We start from the raw sequence: 22658 nt of genomic DNA, 5'->3' as shown, positions 1-22658 counted from the left end.
GGCCTGAAGTCCTTTTACCTCCCAATGAAAATCAGGCTCTTTATTTTAAAAGACTGCTTGTCCAGCTTTTTTGAAAGAATGAACGTGACCTTGTTAGAGAATGTTATATTATACAGATGAGAAATTACAAATAAACACTTCAGTGATGCATTTAAGATTAAAAAAATACAGTTACCTTTTGAGAAAATCTCTGTGAAATACCAAGATAACAGCATCTTCAGAAATCATCTTTTCAAAGTCTGACTCAGTTAAAACAGCTTTTTTTTTTTTCCAGTGTGGAGAAAGAAAACATCTTCTACTGCTTATAGTCTATCAATTCAGGTCTAACAGTTTTGGAGCAACTCTAACTAACAGTAAGGTATCGTCAGTCTTGTTGCTCCTATTTTATATAAATCCATTTTATATAAATTCATCCCCAAGTAATGTTAGGAAGGTAAATCTAAGAAATGCCACCCTGTGCTTGAAAAATATTCTCTTCACTTACTTGAAAATCTTTCTCCTCCAGGATCTCTTTCCTCCACCTGACAAGGAAGGCAGCACAGACGTACAAGTGGAAGTGAGAAAAACCCTCTGGTTCAGACTAGAAAAAATAAAAATAGATCATCCTTTCAATACACAAATAAAATACTTTTGATCACCATATGCCTCAACTGTATTTTTATGACATTTACCTCAAACTACAAATGCCAGCTTCATCTGTCTCTCTTTGTATCACAAACATGCTTGCATTTAATCTATGCCAAACCTATTCATTGCTATTATCTGTAACGGGACAGAGGTGAGGCAGTTTCCATTTCTCATATTTAAATTCATTCTTTACTGATGTGTTTTCCATTTCTGGTGTTATCCATTAGCTTATATCTGGTATGAAATACTGTACTGTCCAGCTCAACACTGTGGTGTGAACATGTTTCATCTCCATTATTAAGTCACCTCTGCTACTAGTAGTAGCTTTTGAAGTATAAATTTTGATATAGGAAACTAATAAGCATTGTAAAAATAAAATATATTGTATTATATTGAACTGAATTAAATGTTTTTACCATAGGAAGAAAAACTACTCATAAGATGAAACTTTTACAGCTCAGTTTTGTATTCAGATCTGTAGCTTTCTGTTCTGATTCAAGTCAGCAGATTCCATCACTTTATAAAACTCCCCCTAGAAATTAGTATTTCAAAATTTCACATAAGAGTTAGAAAATTTTGTGATGACGTCTTTAAAAGACAGCAGTAAGTTTTCTCATATTATCAAATTAACATTATATTTTATTTTCTATACTACTAAGAACCAAAAAAAAAAATTAACATATTAAATTATCAATGTTATGACTGTGAACTAATGCTGTGTAAAACCTCATCAAAATAAAATTTGGAAATAATAATTATAAAATTAAACTATATAATCTTGAAAATTGAGGTATATTTAAATGTTGATATCTATAATTTACAAGATCTAATAGTGCTTTAAAAATAGCAAATTTTTTCATATTCTCTGCTGGTCATTTCAAAACTGAAGCTTATTCTTTAGGAAAATAGAGCGTTCTTCTCAAGTATAATGAACAGATACAACTCCTTACATAAATCATAACATGATAAAATACCTATTTTAATGCTATTTAACATAGAACAACACGGTCTTTAAAATTCATGCAATAAATATACTTCCCAGCTATAGCAAGTGATGAAGGGAAAATATTCTCCTACTACCACTTTTCCTTCTCCTCTGTCCTTGACTGATAAAAAAGCAGGGTGTGCTACAAGAGGTTTGTAAAACACCTTGTTAACAGCTACAGAAACTACAGACCATCTGGTCCACCAAATCAGTAAGGTGCCAGAAAAGAGATAATGCCACTTATTTGGAGCAAAGCTTTAAATTTAAAAGTATACTTGGAACTGAAAATAAGAATTAGCTAATTTTGGAAATACTTTTAAGGAATTGTAGAAAAATTATCTGGATATGTATAAGAACCTGTACTTTGTCTTGTGATTTTTCTCTAGGTTTTTTTCAGCAATAAAAGTTTCTTCAAAATGAAGCTCTTTTAAATGAAACAAAATAGGTTTAAAAGTGCAATTCATTAGAGAAAAAGTGCATATCCCCTATAGATTTAAAAATTCATCATGCTTCAGAGAGAAGTCCAGGTACAAAGTATTTCCAATGGATAGTTTTAGACAGTTTTAGAAATTGAGTAAAACAGCTAATGCATAATTGCCTTTTCTAACACCTGATACCTATTATACTTTTCCATTTGCAGCTTTTGAAGTTGCAAACAGTTTGATCTCTAAATGTACAGAAATGCAGACTACCAGCTAAAAGCTATTTAAAATCAAGTATAAACAATGACCTTGATTTAAATATTTTAGAAAAAAATCTCAAGGCAGATGTACAACCTTCCATAAGACTTATTCTGAACATACTACAGACGACTCTGAGCACATTATCCAAGAACCATCTGTCACTCTCAATAAAAATCATTTAGATTGTTAACATCACAAATATCTCATTGCCCTGAAAATTCTGCATCTCTTCTGTAGCTGAAATGAAAAACGTTCTTTGGATTGCACTCCCCAAACTTCTTGATTTAGACAACCACCAAAAGAATGCAAATTCTGTTGTATGACAAGACTGATTATTGTCTTGTCAAGGATTGGTCTAAGCAGCCTTCCACCCTGGATAATTCAACATTTAGGGAGTGTAATGCCTCATGCTGTTATATTTGTTTTTATATAGAATACAAAGTTATTGTTTAAGTACTCAGAGTAATTAAAGATATGAAACTTCCTCAGGATTAGGTATTAAACCACACTTCACACTCGAGTAATAGCTCAGACACAAGGACTTCCAAACACTCAATAATTACACATGAATAAAGCAACCTTAAGCAGCTCCATTTCCACCACATTAAGAAGAGCAGATAGTTTAGGTGAAAAGAAACTTAAATATTTTTTGCAGAAGTATCCAAACAATCTATGGCAGAAACAGAAGCCAACACACAAACATCATGAAAAGTGGAATACGTCTGGTGGCTGCTCCTCCAAGTTCTGCATTTTTGATGAGCCAGGAGCCTTGACTTCCTAGGCACAGGTCAATTCACTGATAAAACAGACTCAAGAGTTCCAGTCTGAGAAGAAACACAGCAAGAACACACCAGAGAGGTCCGTCACAGTAATCAGCCTCTCACCAGGAATGACCATCAGTAGATGACTGAGTATAGGAGGGCAAGATATAGCAGTACCTCCCCAGAATACTCCAAGTTTCCAAGGTTTCATGCCCAGAGATATCTTAAGAGAAGCTGCAGAATAAATCCATTTAATAGGAGTTAATGGATTTGTCTTAACTTCCTAAATCTTTTTGCAAATGTAAGCTTTTTGGTAAATCACCAAGTCCTAGAACAAAGAATTCAAAAACATGAGTGCATGCCATTTGGCATGTCAGGTTTAAACCTGCTAGTTTCATTCATAGTTCAGATATTTGCAGTGAAAGAGTATGAATCACTTCCTGTTCACTTTCTTCAATCCATTCATATTTCCCTCTCTTTTGCAGACAAGCTGTTTTGCTTATTCCACTGTTCTTCATATACCAGTTCCACCACCTTTGCCCAGCCTTCTTAGGCATCCTTTCCTGTAATTTTCTCATTTTGAAATAAGGTCTGAACTGTATGTAGCATGTAAGTGGTGGAAGGAATATAACTCTCATAGTGCTCATAATGTTATTTTGTTCTCATTACCTCTCCCAGTAATTCCTAACCTTTGGGGTTTTTTTAATTTTTCTATTCTTCACTGCTACTGAGCTTGTATTTTCCTCTTGTGCTTGACTGTAGGACGCTACCTTGAAGCCCATAGTTATAACAGTAAAGCTAGGATTGGTCCAAACACACAATGTCACATTATATGTCCACACCAAATTTCACTAGTTATTTATGCCAGGCTGTTAACAGAAACATGAAGTCCATTGTTGTCCAGCTCTCACATTTACTACCCTTAGTAACATGGTGTTGTCAGCAAACTTTGCTGTCTCGGTTGCTCCTGTATCCCCTTTTTATCTCTTCAGCAGAAAGAATTTAAGCCTCATGACAAATTGCAAAAGAACTGCATGTTATTTCCTTTCATTTTGAAACTTGCTTGCTTGCTCTTAACATTTGTTATCTATCTTTCAGGCAGTTATTATTCATACAAGGGCATTTCTTTGAATTCCACAGCTGTTTTCCTTCTTTAATAACCTTTAGTGAAGAATCTTCTTCAGTGTTTTCAATATTCTTCATCAACCTGGTACATGTGTTCACTGGTTCTTAAGCTTTGTGAGGTGTGATTTCTCCCTACAAAAATCATGTCAACACTTTCTCAAAATGGCATATTTAGTCATGGTGAAAGAATATTACAATCAAGTTTAGAGAATTGAAGTCACCTTAATCTTGTCATTCTAAAAGATACTGGAACACTTTGCAGACTGCAAATATTTTTATTGTACACAGCAGCCTGCCAGCAGCTCTTGTGGGATCATAACCTTCTCCCCCTTGTCAGTTTTCCAGTCAGTTATATAATGAAATTTAAATTATTTGGAAAGTGCTAAAAGTTTTAGTTTTATTCATTATACATGTTAAAGAGGTTTTTTTACAGTTAGATGTAAAAATACCTATTAACAACACTTTTACTGAGTTTGCACATTTTGGAACATCTTGTATCGTTGTTTTTGCTCACTAGGACTATTCCCAAGAGGATGATTCTAAAAGCAGTAAGTGACCAGGAGCACTTGTCTAAGCTGAATCCAATCTCACCATAAAAAACCAACAAAGTTGGATCTTTTATGCTTTAAAAGAGCAAAACAGACAAAAATAAAGCATAACCTATAGGTAAGGCCTACATGCAGCTGTTTCTAATGCAAACATCCATCAATTAACATGAAAATTTATGGGCAGGTTCGATCTTTGTATAAAAAAAATCCAATTCAAACATATTTCATAACGTTTCAAAATCTTTAATGGAAAGTAACATTTACGGGTCATAACATCAAGCTACAAATACCTGTCACAGCCAAAAATTAGGCAAATATCTCACCCCTTAGAATTCACTAAATCCCTCATAGAAGAGCTATTTTTAAAAAAAAACATTACAAGGACTGTGTTCACATTTCCTGTTTCTGCTAGGTATGTTTTAAAAAATTACTTATCGTACAATCTTCCATTAGATTTGGCAAATTTATGCTGAAAATGAGGTGAAGATCACTTTCCATAACAATTTAGTCATTGGCCTCTCTGATCTAATCAACAACAACTTGGCAACAATTCCTAAAATATGACTTGTGAAATAAACCTCTGCTGTGAAAACCCAGCCACAAAGAACACAAACCACTGCTGGAATTTTTTTGGATCAATACTTTGCCCTGTTGGAATGCTCCATATGGCATGCAAAATTCATGTTAAGACTGTGAATCAATGTCACATATAAATGGATGCTAGTGATAATTACTATTTACCCAATTTAACCACTCTTCAACTAATAATTTAGTTTTATGAAGCATCTTTCATATAAATTTCCACATGACCTTGTATTTTCAGAATGGAGTTTTAATTACTGCCCTCTTCACTTGCTAACACGCTCAATTCAAATAGATTAAAAAAAATAACAAAGTGTGCATTTGACTTTTTTGTCCTAGCTTTTCCAGAATAAACTGTGGTGGAAAACAAAAATCAATGTTTCTCATTTGGTCCTTTTAAAGAATTCACCATGAAGTTTTTAAAGATTTCAGTCATGACTAGGATGTCAAGTGGATTCTCACTCAATGAAAGGCTTTCACGTCCAACACTGAACTGAACTGTCATCCAATTTTTCATCCAATTTTTCCTCTTCTTGTATTGGTTTATTACCTTTGCACATAGGAGTGTTGCTAGATTTTAGCAAAGGAATGGAGCTTCTTAGGCAACTTAAAGCTCTTTCCTGCTGAATTGGGTATTTCTTCTGTCAAAGAAAGTGGAGTAAAGCAGTTTTCATGCAAAATGCCTCGGATACAAATGCAAGATGCTGAACTCTACACATGGAGAACACTTTGCAACACTTATTTCTAACATTATTTTGAAAAGAACCTAGGTAGACACAGAAGCATTATGGATAGTGAGACTATCAGAAAACATAATTTCTCTAATTTCCCATATTAATAAGCCTCTTGTTATCTGTAGTGAAGAGTGACCACGAGTTGCTCTTTGTACTTGCTGGAGAAACTATTACTTAATCTACTGCTTTGAATTTCTACAACTTGAAAAATAAACAACTTCCATTTTTCCTAGTAGTTATAGCTACATAGAAAGAACATAGCAAAACAGATGTGGCAATGTGAGCATGAATTCGGCCAGTGACAGATCAATCACTGTGATTTTAGATAACAATAGTGAGGGCTTTACATAAAACCTCAATCTAATGTGCATATTTGTGAGCCCTCTAGTAGGAACAAAAAATTACTTTGTAAATTGTTTGGCAGTGAGAACAGGAACCAGCAGCAAGAACTAATGAAACTATTCCAGGTTGGTTTCAGTGCATTAACAACTAGAAGCCACATAACATTATAAGCAAACATTAATAACAATAGATAATTTACACTGTTTAGGTTTTAGAAAGCAGTTGATTACTTACAGCTGTATTTTCTTTGTTCACCATAGCTGATGTATTAAAAACAAACTATTTAGGTTAGAGCCATTAATATGGTTCCTAATTATCTTAGCAAACCATGACACAGTGTAATGACTCAAAGTAGCGAATCTCTGTGTAATTAACACTGAACACCACTAAGTCATTTACTTCCTCCAACAGCATGAAATACAAGCATGCAATTCATTCTGCATCTCATGTATATAAAGGTGAAGCATATACTTCCCTACACACCTTAGTCCTGAGTATTTTCCTCAGAAAAGGCTTAAGCAGACAGGTCACACAAGCTGTAGGAGCGTGTGAGAAGACAACACTGCCAACAGCCTTTTCAAAAACTTCCACATGCCTGAAAAGTCTAACTCTCCATCTATTTCCCAGAAAATTCACTTTGTATTTTTAATTTGCTGAGATTACCCCACCTGAACTTAAAATCTTGCAGGTGTGAAGTTAGGGAAGTACTGAGCTGTTATGGAAAGTCTGAGGAGCAATAAGGATAAAGGGAGCTAGCTGCCTCCCCAGCACAGGTGAAGCTGCAGAAATACTTTCCTAAAAGCTGCAGGCTATTTCTTTTTCAAAAGCTTATATGGCAGATTTGACTAAAAACATCCAGACAAAATATTTTCAAAGGCATGCACATTTGGGATACCAAAATTTCGACTTCATCTTTGTTTCACCACTCAATGATAGAAAGAATATGCATTGCAAAAACTTCTTTTATTTTAAGCTAGGCTGAAAACTGACCTTCAATTATTCAGACATGACTGTCCAGCTAGAAAGAAATTTGTTTTGAAGTTTCCTTCTAATTAAAAACCCATTCATTCTATTCAAAATTACTAATTTAATTTGTACTTAAACACTCAAATTCTGTCTTAAGACATGACTTGACACCAATTAGCTGGCCAAAATGTGGTGAGAAAAAAAACAAAGTTTGTCACACTAAAATCAACACTGCTTTTAATCACAGAATTCCATTTAAAAGTATGATTTAACTTAAAAATTCAGATAATTAGTAAATACGTGCCGCAACCGATTTAATTCTGAAGTACTTTGCTGCAAAGCAAAATATCTTTACATGAATGCCAACCTACTTCAAGCAAACTATTGATTTGATATAGGGACAAGCACAATTGATTAAAAAAGAATATGGCAGTTTTTCCACCTGTGAGAACTTCAGCAGATCATGTGAACCAAAACCAGACCACACTTCCTCACTAAGCTGCTTTTAAAAGGCAAATGAGAACAAATAAGCAGTATGACTAATATTTACTAAAATAATTCCCTATTTCACCTTTTGAATTTCAAAATTATTTACCTCATGTATCATTTTAATTATTTTTACAGTTCATTCCCAGAGAACCTCAATACTGGGAAATTAATTAATGGGCACAATAGAAGAACTGTCAGCATTGTTTAAATATAATCTCTGCACTAGCCTCATTTACATGTATCCCTTTATTCTAAATAGTGGTATTGCTGAATTTTTTGTATTAAATTGTTAGTTCCTTAAAAAGAACACAATGATATCCTTTTCTGCAGATATTCACGGATTATCAAATCTACTGAAATACATGTTTGAGACAATCACTAGAGCTTTTAGTCCATGGATTTCAAAGACACTGAAACAGTTGTGTAATAGTTGTATCATTGTTTAATTAATTGGCTTTAGCTTTATCATATTATTAGCTTTCATAAAAGTTATCAAATTAATACTTCAAGGCAGACCTACAGAAAGTAGTAAGTACTAGTCTACCATTTCACAACTAAAAAAAGCAGTGAGAATACCTCTATACATATTCCTATACATATATATACCTCTACAGTATATTTATACTGAAAGACTAAAGCAAAATCTAAGTAACAGTACTAAAAAATAATGGTTGCTTATTCTATCTTCTCAACAAATAACAAGAAAGTGCTTGCTGACACCCTACCAACATGTAATTCAAAAAGATCCACTCATGAAGCATGTTTTAGGCTACATGTGTCTCTTCCATATCGCAAGGTTCTCGTGTGCCTTTCTGGACAGAGTTGGTAGTTGGATTATAATGAACTCCTAAATAAAATATTAAAGGTCATTTGAGAAAAGCATGTGAAACAATCCAACAAAGATACTGTTGAATTCTTGTTCAGCAAATAAAAACTCTACAATCCCCAAATTCCTACTTCTGTAAATTGGGGGATAATTGCATCAATGTAATGCAAAAGTTTTGTGAAGATTTCTTATTAGACTGACATTTATACCAGAACCTTGTCTGTTCTAGGAAAAACCTGTTTTCTTCTTAATAATAAGAACAAATAAATTTTCAAGCAAACTACTTCCAAACCTTTTTCTTTCTCTCAGGGAACACGCCATAAGATGTAAGAATGAACAAATATGTCACATATTCAGTCATATGTTTTCTAATAGGTGCACTTGTTGACTAAGATGATAAGTAGAAATACAAAAAAAAAAAAAAATTTAGTTATAAGCATGAGATTTTACCTTCCTTCCCTGTTTTCCAAGCTAACAAGTTCAGGCAAGTCATAAGACAGAGTCAAGAACATCATCCAGCTTTCCAGTGAAACCATTATCAAGATACACATCACTGGCTGTTTCCCCTTCTCCCATCATTAAAGCACATTAAACCACATTCTACAAAACAACAAACAAGCATTAAAATCCTTCATTTCTGATCACAATTATTCCCGTTACAGGGTAAGAAATGGCTATGACTGGTATTTTCCTTCATTTGCTGTCCTGAAAAAATCTTACTCATGAAAATAATTCTGTTTCATTGCAGAGCAACACAATCTGTATCAGTCTCTATTTAGAAATGGCAATTGGCCTGAATGTTCAATCTTGCTTCATGTTGATGACTTCATTATCCAAAGCTTTTTGTGACCATATGACTGCTTACAACATTCCTTGGTCTGCATGCTTCACATTTCATTCAATGTCTATTAAAACAAACTAATAATGCCACTGAAACTAAAGTAGGCATTTGCTGAATGCAGCAACATCTTGTCTGATTGAAGAAAAGAAAAAGCACAACATCTGAAAACATTACTCAGCTGCTCTTCAGCTACATCCAGCACAGAGGCTCTATAGTCGTGATTGTGCTAAACTGCAGGTTTATAAAAGGGCTTATGTCAAAAGCAACTGAAAAGCCAACACCATAACTCATTCCAAGTATCTGAAAATTGCTAGTCACTCAATATCACAGCTGGAAATGTTAATAATGCACAAATTTTAATTAAATTCATTAAATACTTGATAGCTATCACCAGGAGCTTGATCTTGTTGGGATGAATAAGACTAGCTGCTTCTTTTCTTAATACAAAAGACTCACCAAGCTAATCCAAAAACTACTCTTGAGACCACTTTTATTCCCATCTACCAACTGCTTAGCACATTAAGTGATGATCAGGTGCAGCCTTCCTGAACTCAGATCAGAATGAGAGGCTACATCTACTAAATATGATTGCCTTTATTAAATTTAGCAAAAGTATTTTCTGTGAATAACACTACAGTTCTGAAGATGATAAATTACTCCAAAAATGCTACAGCCCGCTCAGAACTTAAATATCTTTCAGGACACTGAAAAAGATTTTTTTCATAATCATTAAAAGAGCTGAATCAAGGAAAGATCTTTGATTTAAACCTTCTTGATACGCTGACAATCAACTACAGAACAATCAAGATAAAGTCTACTTTAATAATAAGTCTTCACGTCAGACCACTGATCGAAGAGAGCAGCATAAAGCAAAGGACTCATGTGGGAATGCCAACACCTGTAGAGTTGTTGCAATCTGCTTTATCAAGGTTCTCTGGAGGTTATCTCTGATGCTACTATTCTTATCTCTGAAAAATGAAACTCCTGTGTTGACCCTGAATAGCTCTGAGCAAATATGAGATTATTACAACTAGCAGCCACTTCATTAGAAAAGCTCCTACAAGAATATCCAGTAGCAGTGTGTAAGAAAAGCAAGGCAAATTTTAAGGTACAACCACCTACTTGCAACTTTATTAATTCCAATATTACCAATAATGCTTTGGGTATTTTTCTAGGAAACCTTACTCCATCACAAACACAGCACAAGGGCTTAAAAAGCTCTTGCTCTTCAACAGTTTTTCCCATCCTGACAGCCTGAGGTAATCTGCACGGCTTCATGTTTTTCTTGTTTGACATGACATCACCAGACTGTAAAGTTTCTCAAACCTCTTACTGCTGTCAATAAACATGACTTGCTGTTCTCTTTCCATCAGCTTTTGTGAGCAACACTCCATTAATCCATGCTGACATTTAAAGGACTGAGTCTTCAGTTAGCAGGAGCTTGAGACACTTCCAGCAGATGACAAAGCAAACAAGAGTGCCCTAATCACTACCCCTACCCTTGAGCAGGTCAAAATAGGAGGACAGCTTTGATCCAAAGAAAAGATTTCTGGCTGACTTTTTTGACCAAACACTGAATCTTCAGCTGAAATGCACAGCATAACATCTAGTTTAGCACTTCTGCAAATTCCTTTATCAAAACCTATTGACCATATACTTTAAGAGGACAATACTAGCTCCACTAAAACAACCTGGATACTGCATTAGATCCCCAAGCACCTCTCCAAATTTTCAGAAGCATTTTACTTACTTATTTTATTTTTAAAAGTACATAGTGAAGTTATAAATCACTCTTCCTGGATTTATTTTCTACTATTATAAAAGAAAGAAATACATAGAATTTTCTTTAAATCTCTCTTATTAAGTTGTAATAGGCAACAACAAAAAAAAAATAATAAAAAAATCATGCTGCCAGGCTTCAAAATGAATTTTATCAACAATGTGAATGTGAAAAAAACAAATATGCTTCACAGTAGCAACTCAGTCTCTAGAAAATTAAAACAGAAACCAAACAAAATATTAGCTACCCAAGGTGTGAACTAAAATATTTACTTATTGAAGGATGTAGCATCAAAATGTACTTGTTAACTGCATCTGTCCTTCAGCTTTACAATTAAACTGATTTTTCCCATATGATTTTGCTTATAGCAATGAAGACTGAACACTCCGAACTTTTACACTTTAAAATCTAACTAACATATCCCAAAATGCTAGAAAGAAGGAAGTAAAGCTGTGTGTTCAAGCATAAATTTAAGTTAATACCAATGTTTTCATATATCACAAATAATGTAAACTGCAACTATAACTCCATTTGGTACAGAGCTATAAAATGTTTGACATAGCTCTGTTATTTTGTGTACACTATGATTCCTTGACTCCCAAACACTCTAAATCACTATCAAAATAGCAAAGGAGACAGAAAAATTAAATAAAATATAAACCACATTTAGTGCAATTAGATATCTTACCAAAAAAAAAAAAAAACAAAGCAGAGATTTTATAATAATCAATACCGATCAACCAATACCATTTTGGAAAACTGTTTTCTGTACACCTTATTTTTCAGGGTACCATTAAAAACTTACTGGTATAAAATCCTCTGCTATTACAGAATGGCTCACCACAGATGAGGCTCACCACACACTGACAACATCTGTAGCTCATTGCAGCCAAAACAAAGGCAGCACGGTGTGCATAGTTGGAAAAAAATACATTTGAAACAAGCAATGTGCAAAACAAGCTGCAAAACAAAGTGATCAGCTCACACAAAGTCACATTGACAATTTATCCACTGAAGAGACTCCCAGAGCCAGGCACAGTGATAGAAAAAGAGGTGGCAAACTACTAAACTGATTCCAGAAGTTTCACAATTCCTAGAACTAGTGATGAGCTACTGAAAATGGATCCCGGCCACCTTTGAAGAATCTGCATTTGCCTTATAACTTTCAGACAGCAAGGACTGTATCAGGAACATTCCAAGGACTGTTTATTTTCCGTGTTATCCCACTAAAGCTTGGCTAGCCCTTGAAGGCTGTGAAAATTCACTGCATCCCTGGGCATTTAAACAATAAACCAAATTAATAATCACTTCTCAAAAACGACAAGGTGCTGCTACTATGGAAACAGGTGGAAAGAAAAGGTTGTAAGCACTGCTCAGTGGGAGCCTACAGGGAACCAAACAGCAGAGTTCTGTTTCCATAATGGGTACCAAACCAGAGACAAAGATAATTAAAAACAAAAAGAAAAATAAGAAAAAAAGAAGTCATAGCCCAGATAGAATAAAAGCCATGAAGAGTGCATGTGTAATGAAATGGGACTCAATACCAAAGAATATGAGAATCTACAAGCCAGAAAACCAAAAATCTCTTTACTATATACTTAATTTACATAGCAGATATTCAGAGATCACATTAGTAATCACACTTAAAGCTTGAAAAAAAAAATATATGCAATCATAGAAATATTTCATCTGCATTTAAATATTTAACTGTAAAAGTTAAATCATCATGAAACAAAATGTTTCAAATTGTATCTTATGGAAAACAACAAAATTGCTATTTTAAATCATGAAAATGCTTTACTAAGCAGGTGTTGGCTTGTTTCAAGACAAACCAAGAGCATATAACAATCAGAAAAAGATTTTTTTTTCTGAAATATTAAAATGAAGTTAAAAGATACTTAAGAGACAACTTTTCTCTCTCTGCAACCTAAGCTTTATATCACAAATGAATGTTGCTTATACTTCTCAGAAAGGACAGATTTGATTTGTTTTCCCATTAAGACACTGATTTTCGACAGTTTTGATGAATTACTATTAACAAGGAAAGAATCCCATTAGAAAGAAGAAAATCTGTTCATTAATGAAAGAAAGATTATTAGAACTTAAGGGCTCAATCATGAAAATGCTACTATTTGTTTTGTGGAACTTTTTGAGCACAATGTATAAGATTTTTTTTCAGCAATATGAGAATTTATTAAAGGATAATCAGAAGATACAGTCTTTGTTGAGCTGATTTGTATTTAACAATTTATATAAAACTTTCAGAATGTCTGTTCTCCTTTTACAAAAAGGAAACAGTAGGCGATATTATCTGGAAATTTTCATCCATAAGTTTTTGCAAGAAAGAAAATCTGTCTGTATTTAAATGAAAAAGCTAGAAATCATACATATTTCAGCTGTTATCTCTATTGTCCTACCTACTAGGCCATGTTTCCTCTCCAAAATATTAATTTCTGCGTAGAATGCAAAAAGCCAGCTGTATAGCTATTGGTATCTATTTAGCTTATTCAAGGTATTATTACTATTTCCTAAGTCACTACATAAAACTTGCATTTTCAATTCTATTTATTGTGTTTCATAAAAGTTCCATTAGAAACAAATTCAGAGCAAATAGAAGTTAGAGGCATAATTTCCATTTATTACTTTTCATAATACCTTTTTCATTCAGACGTTATCAACACAATCTATGGAGTTTCTGCCATTGTTCTCAAAGACAGATAAAGGACAAAAAATAATCACAGCATGCAATTGTTCTAGTCTGCCAAAACCAATGGAATATGTATTAAAGGTTATGTGATACAATGTACAGTAATCCTATGGATATTTACAATGATCAATTGAAGAGCGTTGTAAAAGGTTACTATATGCTTTCAGTTTGTGGCGGCTGTATTCCTTTTCAAAAACAGACAAAGGAGGTCAGGATGATATCTCCAGAAGAAAAGTGAGATCCCTTAGCAGCTTCCCTTCAGATGAATTGAAAATTCCAGGGATCACAGGGAAAACCAGGAAAAAAATTACAGCAAAGAACACCAACCAGAGCCAGAAAGACGGATGAGAGGATCAGGAGGTAAACAGAGTTTGATGAAAAGAATATTGTAGAGGCCAGAGAGGGCTCCAAGGAGCTTTCTAGGATTCAGAAAGTCATTTCTGAATGACACAGCTACTGTGGTTTGGTTTGGATTGCAAACATTCTTTTGAAACACATAGTCATGTACTGAACCAGGGCCAACCTGAGGTCTTATAGAGCATCCAGGGTCTTGTCAGAGCTAGTACAGGTAGTTATGAACTACTCTCTTGCACATGAAAGCCTTCTTGCAAAGTTTTATGTATCTCCTATTCCTTCATTACTTAAAAGCATAACAGAAAAGTCATACTGGGAATTCCATGTAATGTTTTCCCAAACACTCCCTCTCTGAAGGGAAAAAACCAATCGGACATGAACTATTTTAGTTCCAAAGACGTTCAGCCAAACTAAACCACAGAAGAACCTTTGATTTTATCTCAGTCATCTGTTTCATTTACAAGCAAAGACTGTTCCTTGTATTGCAATAAATTCAAAGCCTTCAATCTGTCTCCTGTCATAAGAAAAACGAGACTGTTGCAGTGTGAAAGATGGGATAAACTATGCATTTCCATTAATACCTGAAGTGGACAAACACCTTCTGACTCCAGACTAAAGCAGATTATCATACCAAATTTCCTTTATTCTGATATTCAAAAATAGAGAACTAAACCAGCCACAACTCCAACTACCACTTTAAAATGAAGATTTCTCAGAACTTGGTAAACATTTTTGACATAATTCTTAGGACACTTAAGTCAAATGGACACCGCCATCTTCCCTCTAGGAAAGGAAAGCATAGCTAATTCAGAATTATTATCACATGCTCTCTTTCATTATTCAATCTCTTTAAGAAAGCATGGACATGCACAATTGCTAGTCCAACCTCCAGCAGTAATGGTATTCATCAGTAATCTTCTCGTGAGCCTTTACAATGGCTCTACTACTTGACTTCAATCAGCTGTAAAGCTCTTTTATTCTGTTATCACATCAGTGTGAGGGAATGAATGCCAAGGATTGAATGCCCTCCTAAAGGAGCGCAGTCATGCTGTTAGAATAGCAATGAGCTTCATCTGACACTGCTCAACACGGTCCTCCACACTCCTCACTCTCACAGAGAAACATATGCATGACAAAAATAAATGTCTGTTGAGTGGGAATGCTAAGAAACAATTCTGCAGAATAATATACTAAATAGAGCATAACACAGTTTAATAGAAAGAGTTGGAAGTTGATAAAAAGGATGCAATTAATAGACAACTGGCAGCAGTTGTATTCCATTTGTCAGAGGAAAAGGATGAGTGGAATAATTATGCTACTAGTGAGAAAGACTCAGAATTTCTACACAGAATGTCTCATCTATTAATACTCAATTCTTTTTAAGCACTTTTTATTTTTGCTTATGCAAGGACCTAAGCACAAAGCAGTTCTTAATCATTTCAATAAAGTGTGTAAAAACTAGAGGTCAGATCAAAAAATGGAAGATTGTTCACATATTCTAAGTAGAATCTTTTGGTAGTTCAGCCTGTCTCCTCCCTGCACTGTTTGGTGTTGTGTACATGGCTTTAGCCAAAAGAAGGGGATAAGCCTGATATGAAATCTCTGCAAACATGCCCCCAGAATCTAGACTGCCATATGGACAAGGCTATCACACAACTCAGGAAAGCAACTGAATTGCCATTTATAACTTAATATTGCTTTTAGGACAAACTCTGAGGTTTTTATTTTTATTTTTGTAATTTGAAATACAGCATCAAAACTCCACTATGAAAGTAAGCTATGCTTTGGCAGGAAAAATAGAAAGTGCAGGAAAAATAAAAAGTGCATTTTTCTAGCTCAGGTACACTACTGGCTATTCAGTAATAAATACATTATAAAGTGCTCAATAGTTAGTTATGATAAATTCCACTTTCTGATCAGCCATAAAGCAGTGTCTTTCCTCAAGAAAGTTTATTTCTACTAAATATTTTAAATATTTAAATCAAAACTTACTGTCACAACTGTATGGAAAAATCTACGCAGTCTTGCAGATAAGACAGAATGGCTGAAAGGAGGAAAGACATCAGAAAGCTCTAAAATAAAATGGATCAACTAAGCTAAGAAAACTGAATTCCTTTTGTAGGCCATTCTCTTTTAAATCAATACTAAGTTGCAAGTCCATTAATTTTCTAAATCTTATACTTCATAATCACAAACCCAATGGGTTTATACTTCTATTTTCTGACAGTCATTAAGATATTCTGACTTCCTCCCTTCATTTAAAATGTTTATACTAAAAAGAAATAATCCTCCTTGCATGAGAGCTTATTTAAATTCCTGTGCTGCCCCATAAAGGATGAAGGATGGTGCTGTAGACTGCAAAATGTCTGTGTTTGACCAGAAGCAGGTTATTTCAATAGTGCACTAGGCTCTACAGTCCATTAGAGTGAACAGGAACACAGTGAAATCCCTCTGCTGTGAAGTACGCCAGCATCAACTCCAGCTTGGAGAAGCAGAGAATGACTTTTGTGCCTCTTCTCAAGAATAAGGCATTGATGTGAGAAGTGAGTGAAGCTTCTGAACACTGTTTTCAGAACACAAACTGACATCTCAGCACACCAGAGATTCAATAAAACGTAATGAGTGACTTAACTGATTTTCTTGAGAAACTACACTGGTCCAGTGACAGAAACAGCAACTTTTCCAGTAGGAATGTGTTAAATATTTTCCTGCATGTCTCAATCATGTTTGTAAAAAGATCAAAACTCAGGATGAAGCTTTACATAACGTTCCCCAGTGAAGGTATATAGCTGATATTGTATTTGCAGCAGTGCCAGACTTTAGTGTATAGTATTTTGGTGACACCCTTTCCTTGTAATGTAAGGAAGAGAAGGCATCAGTATTAGAAAATCAGTAAAGGATTAATAGTTTTTTTTCCTTTTTTTTTTTTTTGTGTAGGTGAGCAACAAAAATTCATCATAATGTGGTCAGGCAGCTGGACTAGATGATCACTGTAGGTCCCTTTCAAATGAACTATCCTATTCAGTTCTACTAATTACATCATAAAAGACAGTTACATTATTAAATTGCATCATAAAAAACATGCAGCCAGTAAAACTGACATCTCAAGTAGAAATGGGCCAGAACTGACTTCCTCTAACGTTGTCAGCCAGCCATTCCCTGCCTCCTCTCACAACAGCAGGATACAGAACTGCCCAGCTCTGCCTTGCCTAAACTTAATCATGTCTAATAAACAATAAAGTTCAATTAGAAAAGGATGCTTCTCACGGCCACGGGCAGAAGGAAAGAACTTAATGGCAGCTGAGATACTGCAAGTTCAACCCCCTCTGTGACAGGAGAACGAGAAAGCACTCACAACTCACACTTGGTTTCAGTAAATAGCACTATTCAAAACAACTAGGCTGCACCAAAGGCAAATTGCCAGAAGATACATGCTTGATGAGATAGAGACTTCTCAAGGTTGTAAACACACTGTTTCTACACAACATTAATTAACACATCGGCATCACTTTCATATTTTATGTAAAATATTTTTATCCATTTTTTTCTTGACACTTTCTTTTGCTTATTTATTTGTCAGCAAATCAAGCAATCTGCTGATCTGGCCTGAATAAAGAAGCCAGCTCTCCTCACAGCTCTCTTCATGTATTTGAAGACCAAACAAGGAAGCTGAATTTTCCTACTGTATATTGCCAAGTGCTCAAATAAAATGCACATGGAAGGAAGAGCAGAAAATATATTTGAAAAGTAAAAGAGAACACATTTAAGAACATTGCTTTTAAACAAAACAAATTTACATTGAAAACATAGATTTCAATATCTCGCAAAGTAAAATGTTGCACTTTTCTATTTAAATATTTAAATTAGTAGAAAAATTCAGTATCAGCATTGCAAGTTAGAAAATATTGTGGACAAAGAAATGCTGCCTAACTTTGCATGTCAACTTTGCATTCCTTAGACCCTAGAGGTAACATAAAACATTCCAACCGTGATGTGGTTATGAAAAAATGCAGTGCCTTGTAGAAGAAAAAGGACAGTACTGAATCACATGGAGTTTATAAAAAATCGTAAAAAATAGCATCTTCTTCGGCCTTTCTAACCTAAAGAACTTTCTCTATGTGGAATATATGCAAATGTTATCAACAGTTTCAGAGTCCCAGTATGGCTACTCTAAAAGAATCTAGATTGAATTATCTTGTCTTTGAGTAAGGGAAAATCCAAGGAAGCGCAAGCTTTAGGTAACTTTTTCCCATCCACCAGCATCACAGCACAGAGGTATCTTGACCCAGATATTGGACTCTGCCTCAATTCCTAATGATAGATTTTTCTCTCACAAGGTTGCTTAGCCCCTTTTTGAATCCACATAACATTCAGGACCCACTGTGTGTTGTGGTAACAACAATTAAACTGTGCTGTGTAATGAATATCTTAGGCTTGGACCTGACACCAGTTTTTTGACTAAACTTTTCCCTATGTCACATGTACTTTGTACACCTATGCTACATTCTCCTCTTATTTTTTGCCCCCCAGACTAAGGAATCTTGAAGGTGCAATTCTTTACTTTGACTTATTCTCGACTTCTTCCAACCTGTTCCATAGGAACACCACAGATTTACATAATGGTAAAATTAGGGTCTCTTTCATTCTCTAACATTTTCCTGAAAATATTATGACCTCCAGTTCTTGTTCCTAATTGCCAACACACAGTTTGTGGTTAAAGATTATGTACCAGAATATAATTTCCTTTTTCTACCCAAATCTTTCTATGCCACTTTACATTTGCATGAATGGGAATTTCAAGTGCCATTGTATTTTTGTCATTGTCTCAGACGATCTTTCTGCTTTTCTTGGTTTGTAAGTTCAGTTCTATGCTTACTCTGAATGAGTTTTTATCAGCTGCATGCTTTCCTATTCTGTTATTCACTTCTTTTTTCTGATCACTTTGTGATGATGCTATATCACAGATGTACAACTAGCACACATAGGAAAAGTACAGACACCTGCAGTACTTACTATTCATCAGCTTAAAACTGTATTTGGATCTGAAAACTTACAACTTGTTATACTACCAGATACTACTCTTTTGTTCAGATATGAAACAAAGGAATATCTGTTTTGTTTCAACTTCATCTACTCTGCATTTCAAAGTAATTGAAATTGACCTTTTTAAAATTTCTAATCATCAAAGTAAGTTCCTACACAGTGAATAAAGGAGAAATAGTGGTAGATCAAAATACCTTTCCATTAGTTCTTCCCAGAGGCTCACACCATCTTCTCTGAATTGATAACTACTCAGCAACTTCATTATGTCAAAACTGATAACAAGAAAAGGTTCACCAAAGATACTTTAATTACAACCTTTCCTGAAATGTGTCTATTGGGGTTTTTTTGATCTGCTCCCCAACAGTAGTATTTCTGTGCACCTTTTCTCCAATTTGACATTTTACTAATAAATCACCACAGCTATTAATATTTTCTCTGTGTTTGGTTTGTGAAGTAATGTGATACAACAGAAAGTAATAACAGAGTTAAAATAAACTAAGTATATCTAAAGCATACTAGGATAAAATGACACTTAGACGTCATTCTAGTCACTAGGAAAAAACATCACATCAAATTTAGAAATAAACCTTTTGTAATGAATCTCTGTTTGAAAATATGACTTAATCTGCAGGTTGAAAGGTTATCACACAGGAAGATAATGTGAGCTTTGTATGAATCACTACTAATCAGCTATCTCAAAAAGGAAAGTAACTTTGATTGAAACACTATATTAAAAAATATAGAAAATATGCACTTAGTTCTTTTTAAAGTATCAGCTGCAAGTTTACAAACTATATTTTAATTACTGTTGATGAGCATGACACAGGTTTTCCTGCTGATTACTCACAGTTGCATACCAGCTTTCCAGTTCAATCTTTGTTAATATTCTCATTTTCAAATGCTTTGAGTGTGATCAGTGCTTACTTTTTGCTAGGAAAAAGGCATAAAAACATAAGTTCAAATGCTTACTGGGTTTATGAAGAAGAACACTGTAAGAAGGATTGCTCTGACAGTTTGATTAGATTAACACAATCCCTCAGCTTGCACAACATAGGTCGCTCTTCAAAATGCAGGTATTGCAACTTCCTTAGTGGATGCTAATGCATTTAAATTGAAAAGCACTGGTATCACATCTTTCCAATGCAAATTTCCATGGAAAATAAATTGAAATAAACTGAATGGCATCTGATAATGGCATTTATAAACAGTCTTCTCACAAAAGAATAAGTTAAAAAGAAATTAAGCACAAATACCTGTATGTTTTCTCATGAAGATGCAACTATATTTTTAAAAATGCAAATGAAATTTGTAGCTATTTTACATATATGGAAAACTACATGACAACTTCTGGAATTGTTGAGTTATACAGGAAAAAAAAATTAGTAAAACGGAAACTGAAAAATTTGTGAAATAGTCAGCATGGGTTTATGAAAAGCAGATCCTGCTTGACTAACCAGAGCTCTTTCTATGATAAGGTGACCTGCTGTGCTAGGTTCTGATTTATGGTTGCAAAAATAAATTAGTGATTTTATTATGTATTTTATCATGTAATCATGATACAGCAATGTGATAAAATCTAGATATATGTGAATTTTTGTTAATCAAGCACAAATAGTCTGAAATTACTATTGTAAAATGTGCACAGCTTTTCCATTTTTTTCAGAAGATGTTGAAGATGCACTGAGTAACATTCCATACTGACTAAGAACCATTTGATAGACTGCACTGATCTCCATATAATAACAAAATGCACTACTCTCCTTGACATAATGTCAAATTAATTAAATTATGTCATTACATAAAATGGATTGAATAGGGTTATCTGAAAGCTTATGTCAGCATTCACATTAATAAATAACTGAAGGCAACAGAAGATGACAGGAAGATCAGAGCAGTCTGGGCTGAGGCTCCTACACATATTGCCTATAAACACCTACAAGTACAAACCTCATAATGAACAGCATGGCTATTGACACCACAATGATCAAAAAAGCTAGAAGATTTCATTTCCATGGCTGTAAAAAATACACCTTTAAAATAACAACTTAGCAGTACTGGAGAGAGAAGACATTTTTAATTTCAAAAAACAAGGAAAATAAAAAAGCTGTAATTGAAGGACTTGGAACAAAGGTAAAAAGGTTGGTGAATTGTCAGCGCTGCTTAAAACAGTGGAGAAATAAAAGCTAGCTTGTGTGAAATTAAAGCATTGTGAACCCCTGCAAATGGAATGAAAAGAAATCACAGTAATCAACTAAATACAAGTGTGCTTTATTACTCTGCTAAAGTGGGCTGAAGTATCCTTAGTGTAATAATATTCAACATTTCAAAATAATAGTAGCTAGGTTCAGTATATAGCCCACAAAAAAACATTAAAGAAAAGAGTATTGTTCAACTTCTCAAATTACCAGTTCAACAAGAAGCACTAAAAAAAAAAAAAGAGAATATCACTTTTAAAATTCATTTTATAATTTACCTTCAAATGAAGTTTCCAAAGGCATTTTTTGCAACCTCTGTCAATGAATGAGAAACTTGTGCCATTTGCAACACACAATTCAGCTTCTGTGATTGCATGAACCCAGTATTTCCCAAACATCAGGGTTAATACAAACTGAGAAAGCCACACAAAGAACACTCTTCTTTCTGACAATATTTATTAAATAAATATAAAGTCCTATTTTTCCCTCCCTACTGTGGAAAAAGACAGTTCCAGAATTTAACCTACATATCTCCAGCTTGAATCAAAACTTAACTTTCTTCAATTACCACCAGTCACAGTTTTCAAAAACTACAACAGCAGATTTGGAGTCACCATCTCTGAAATATGTTTCCCACAACAGCTACTTTCACTGTGAAAACTCTTTCATTGTTTACAAAGTCATGACAGGACTGTCACACAGTAATTATGCTCAAAATGTGATTCAGATATTATACTTAGTCTTGAGTGTTTTAAAGAAATTTGAATTTTAGCTTCATTGAAAGATATCATTATCCTATGGAACATTATTGAAGACAACTGAGTTCGGTGAAATGAATCTTCCCCACTGACTCCTGTGTACAAGTTTGGTAAATGGTTTATTGCACACACAGTGAAAATGGATAGGGTGTAGCCAAAAAGGCTGAATACAGAAATAAATGTTCATTCACAGACATGTTTTCAAAAAGGTAAATAGACTAGGCAAAATTTAAAACCAAAGACGGAGGCATCAAATTAATTCACTAATTTAAAATACTCAGTTATTATTAGTAATAACTAATTTGTATAGTT

At 34.2% G+C, this 22658-nt stretch overlaps 1 protein-coding gene across 6 annotated transcripts in view; it reads right to left on the bottom strand.

The window, feature by feature from the left end:
- The window catches only part of TBC1D22A (TBC1 domain family member 22A), a 142694-nt gene that overhangs the window by 31611 nt on the left and 88425 nt on the right, over positions 1–22658 (bottom strand). For all 6 annotated transcript variants that reach the window (XM_023918659.2, XM_086886867.1, XM_086886871.1 and 3 more), the window contains exon 12: positions 485–580. In XM_023918659.2, the coding sequence (XP_023774427.2) occupies positions 485–580 (96 nt within the window). The remainder of the gene's footprint in view (positions 1–484; positions 581–22658) is intronic.

This window comes from Cyanistes caeruleus, chromosome 4, assembly GCF_971803275.1.
Source record: "Cyanistes caeruleus chromosome 4, bCyaCae1.hap1.1, whole genome shotgun sequence".
NCBI classification, from domain to species: Eukaryota; Metazoa; Chordata; class Aves; order Passeriformes; family Paridae; genus Cyanistes; species Cyanistes caeruleus.
The sequence above is the reverse complement of the archived record's forward strand: the minus strand, read 5'-3'. Positions and strand labels throughout refer to the sequence as shown.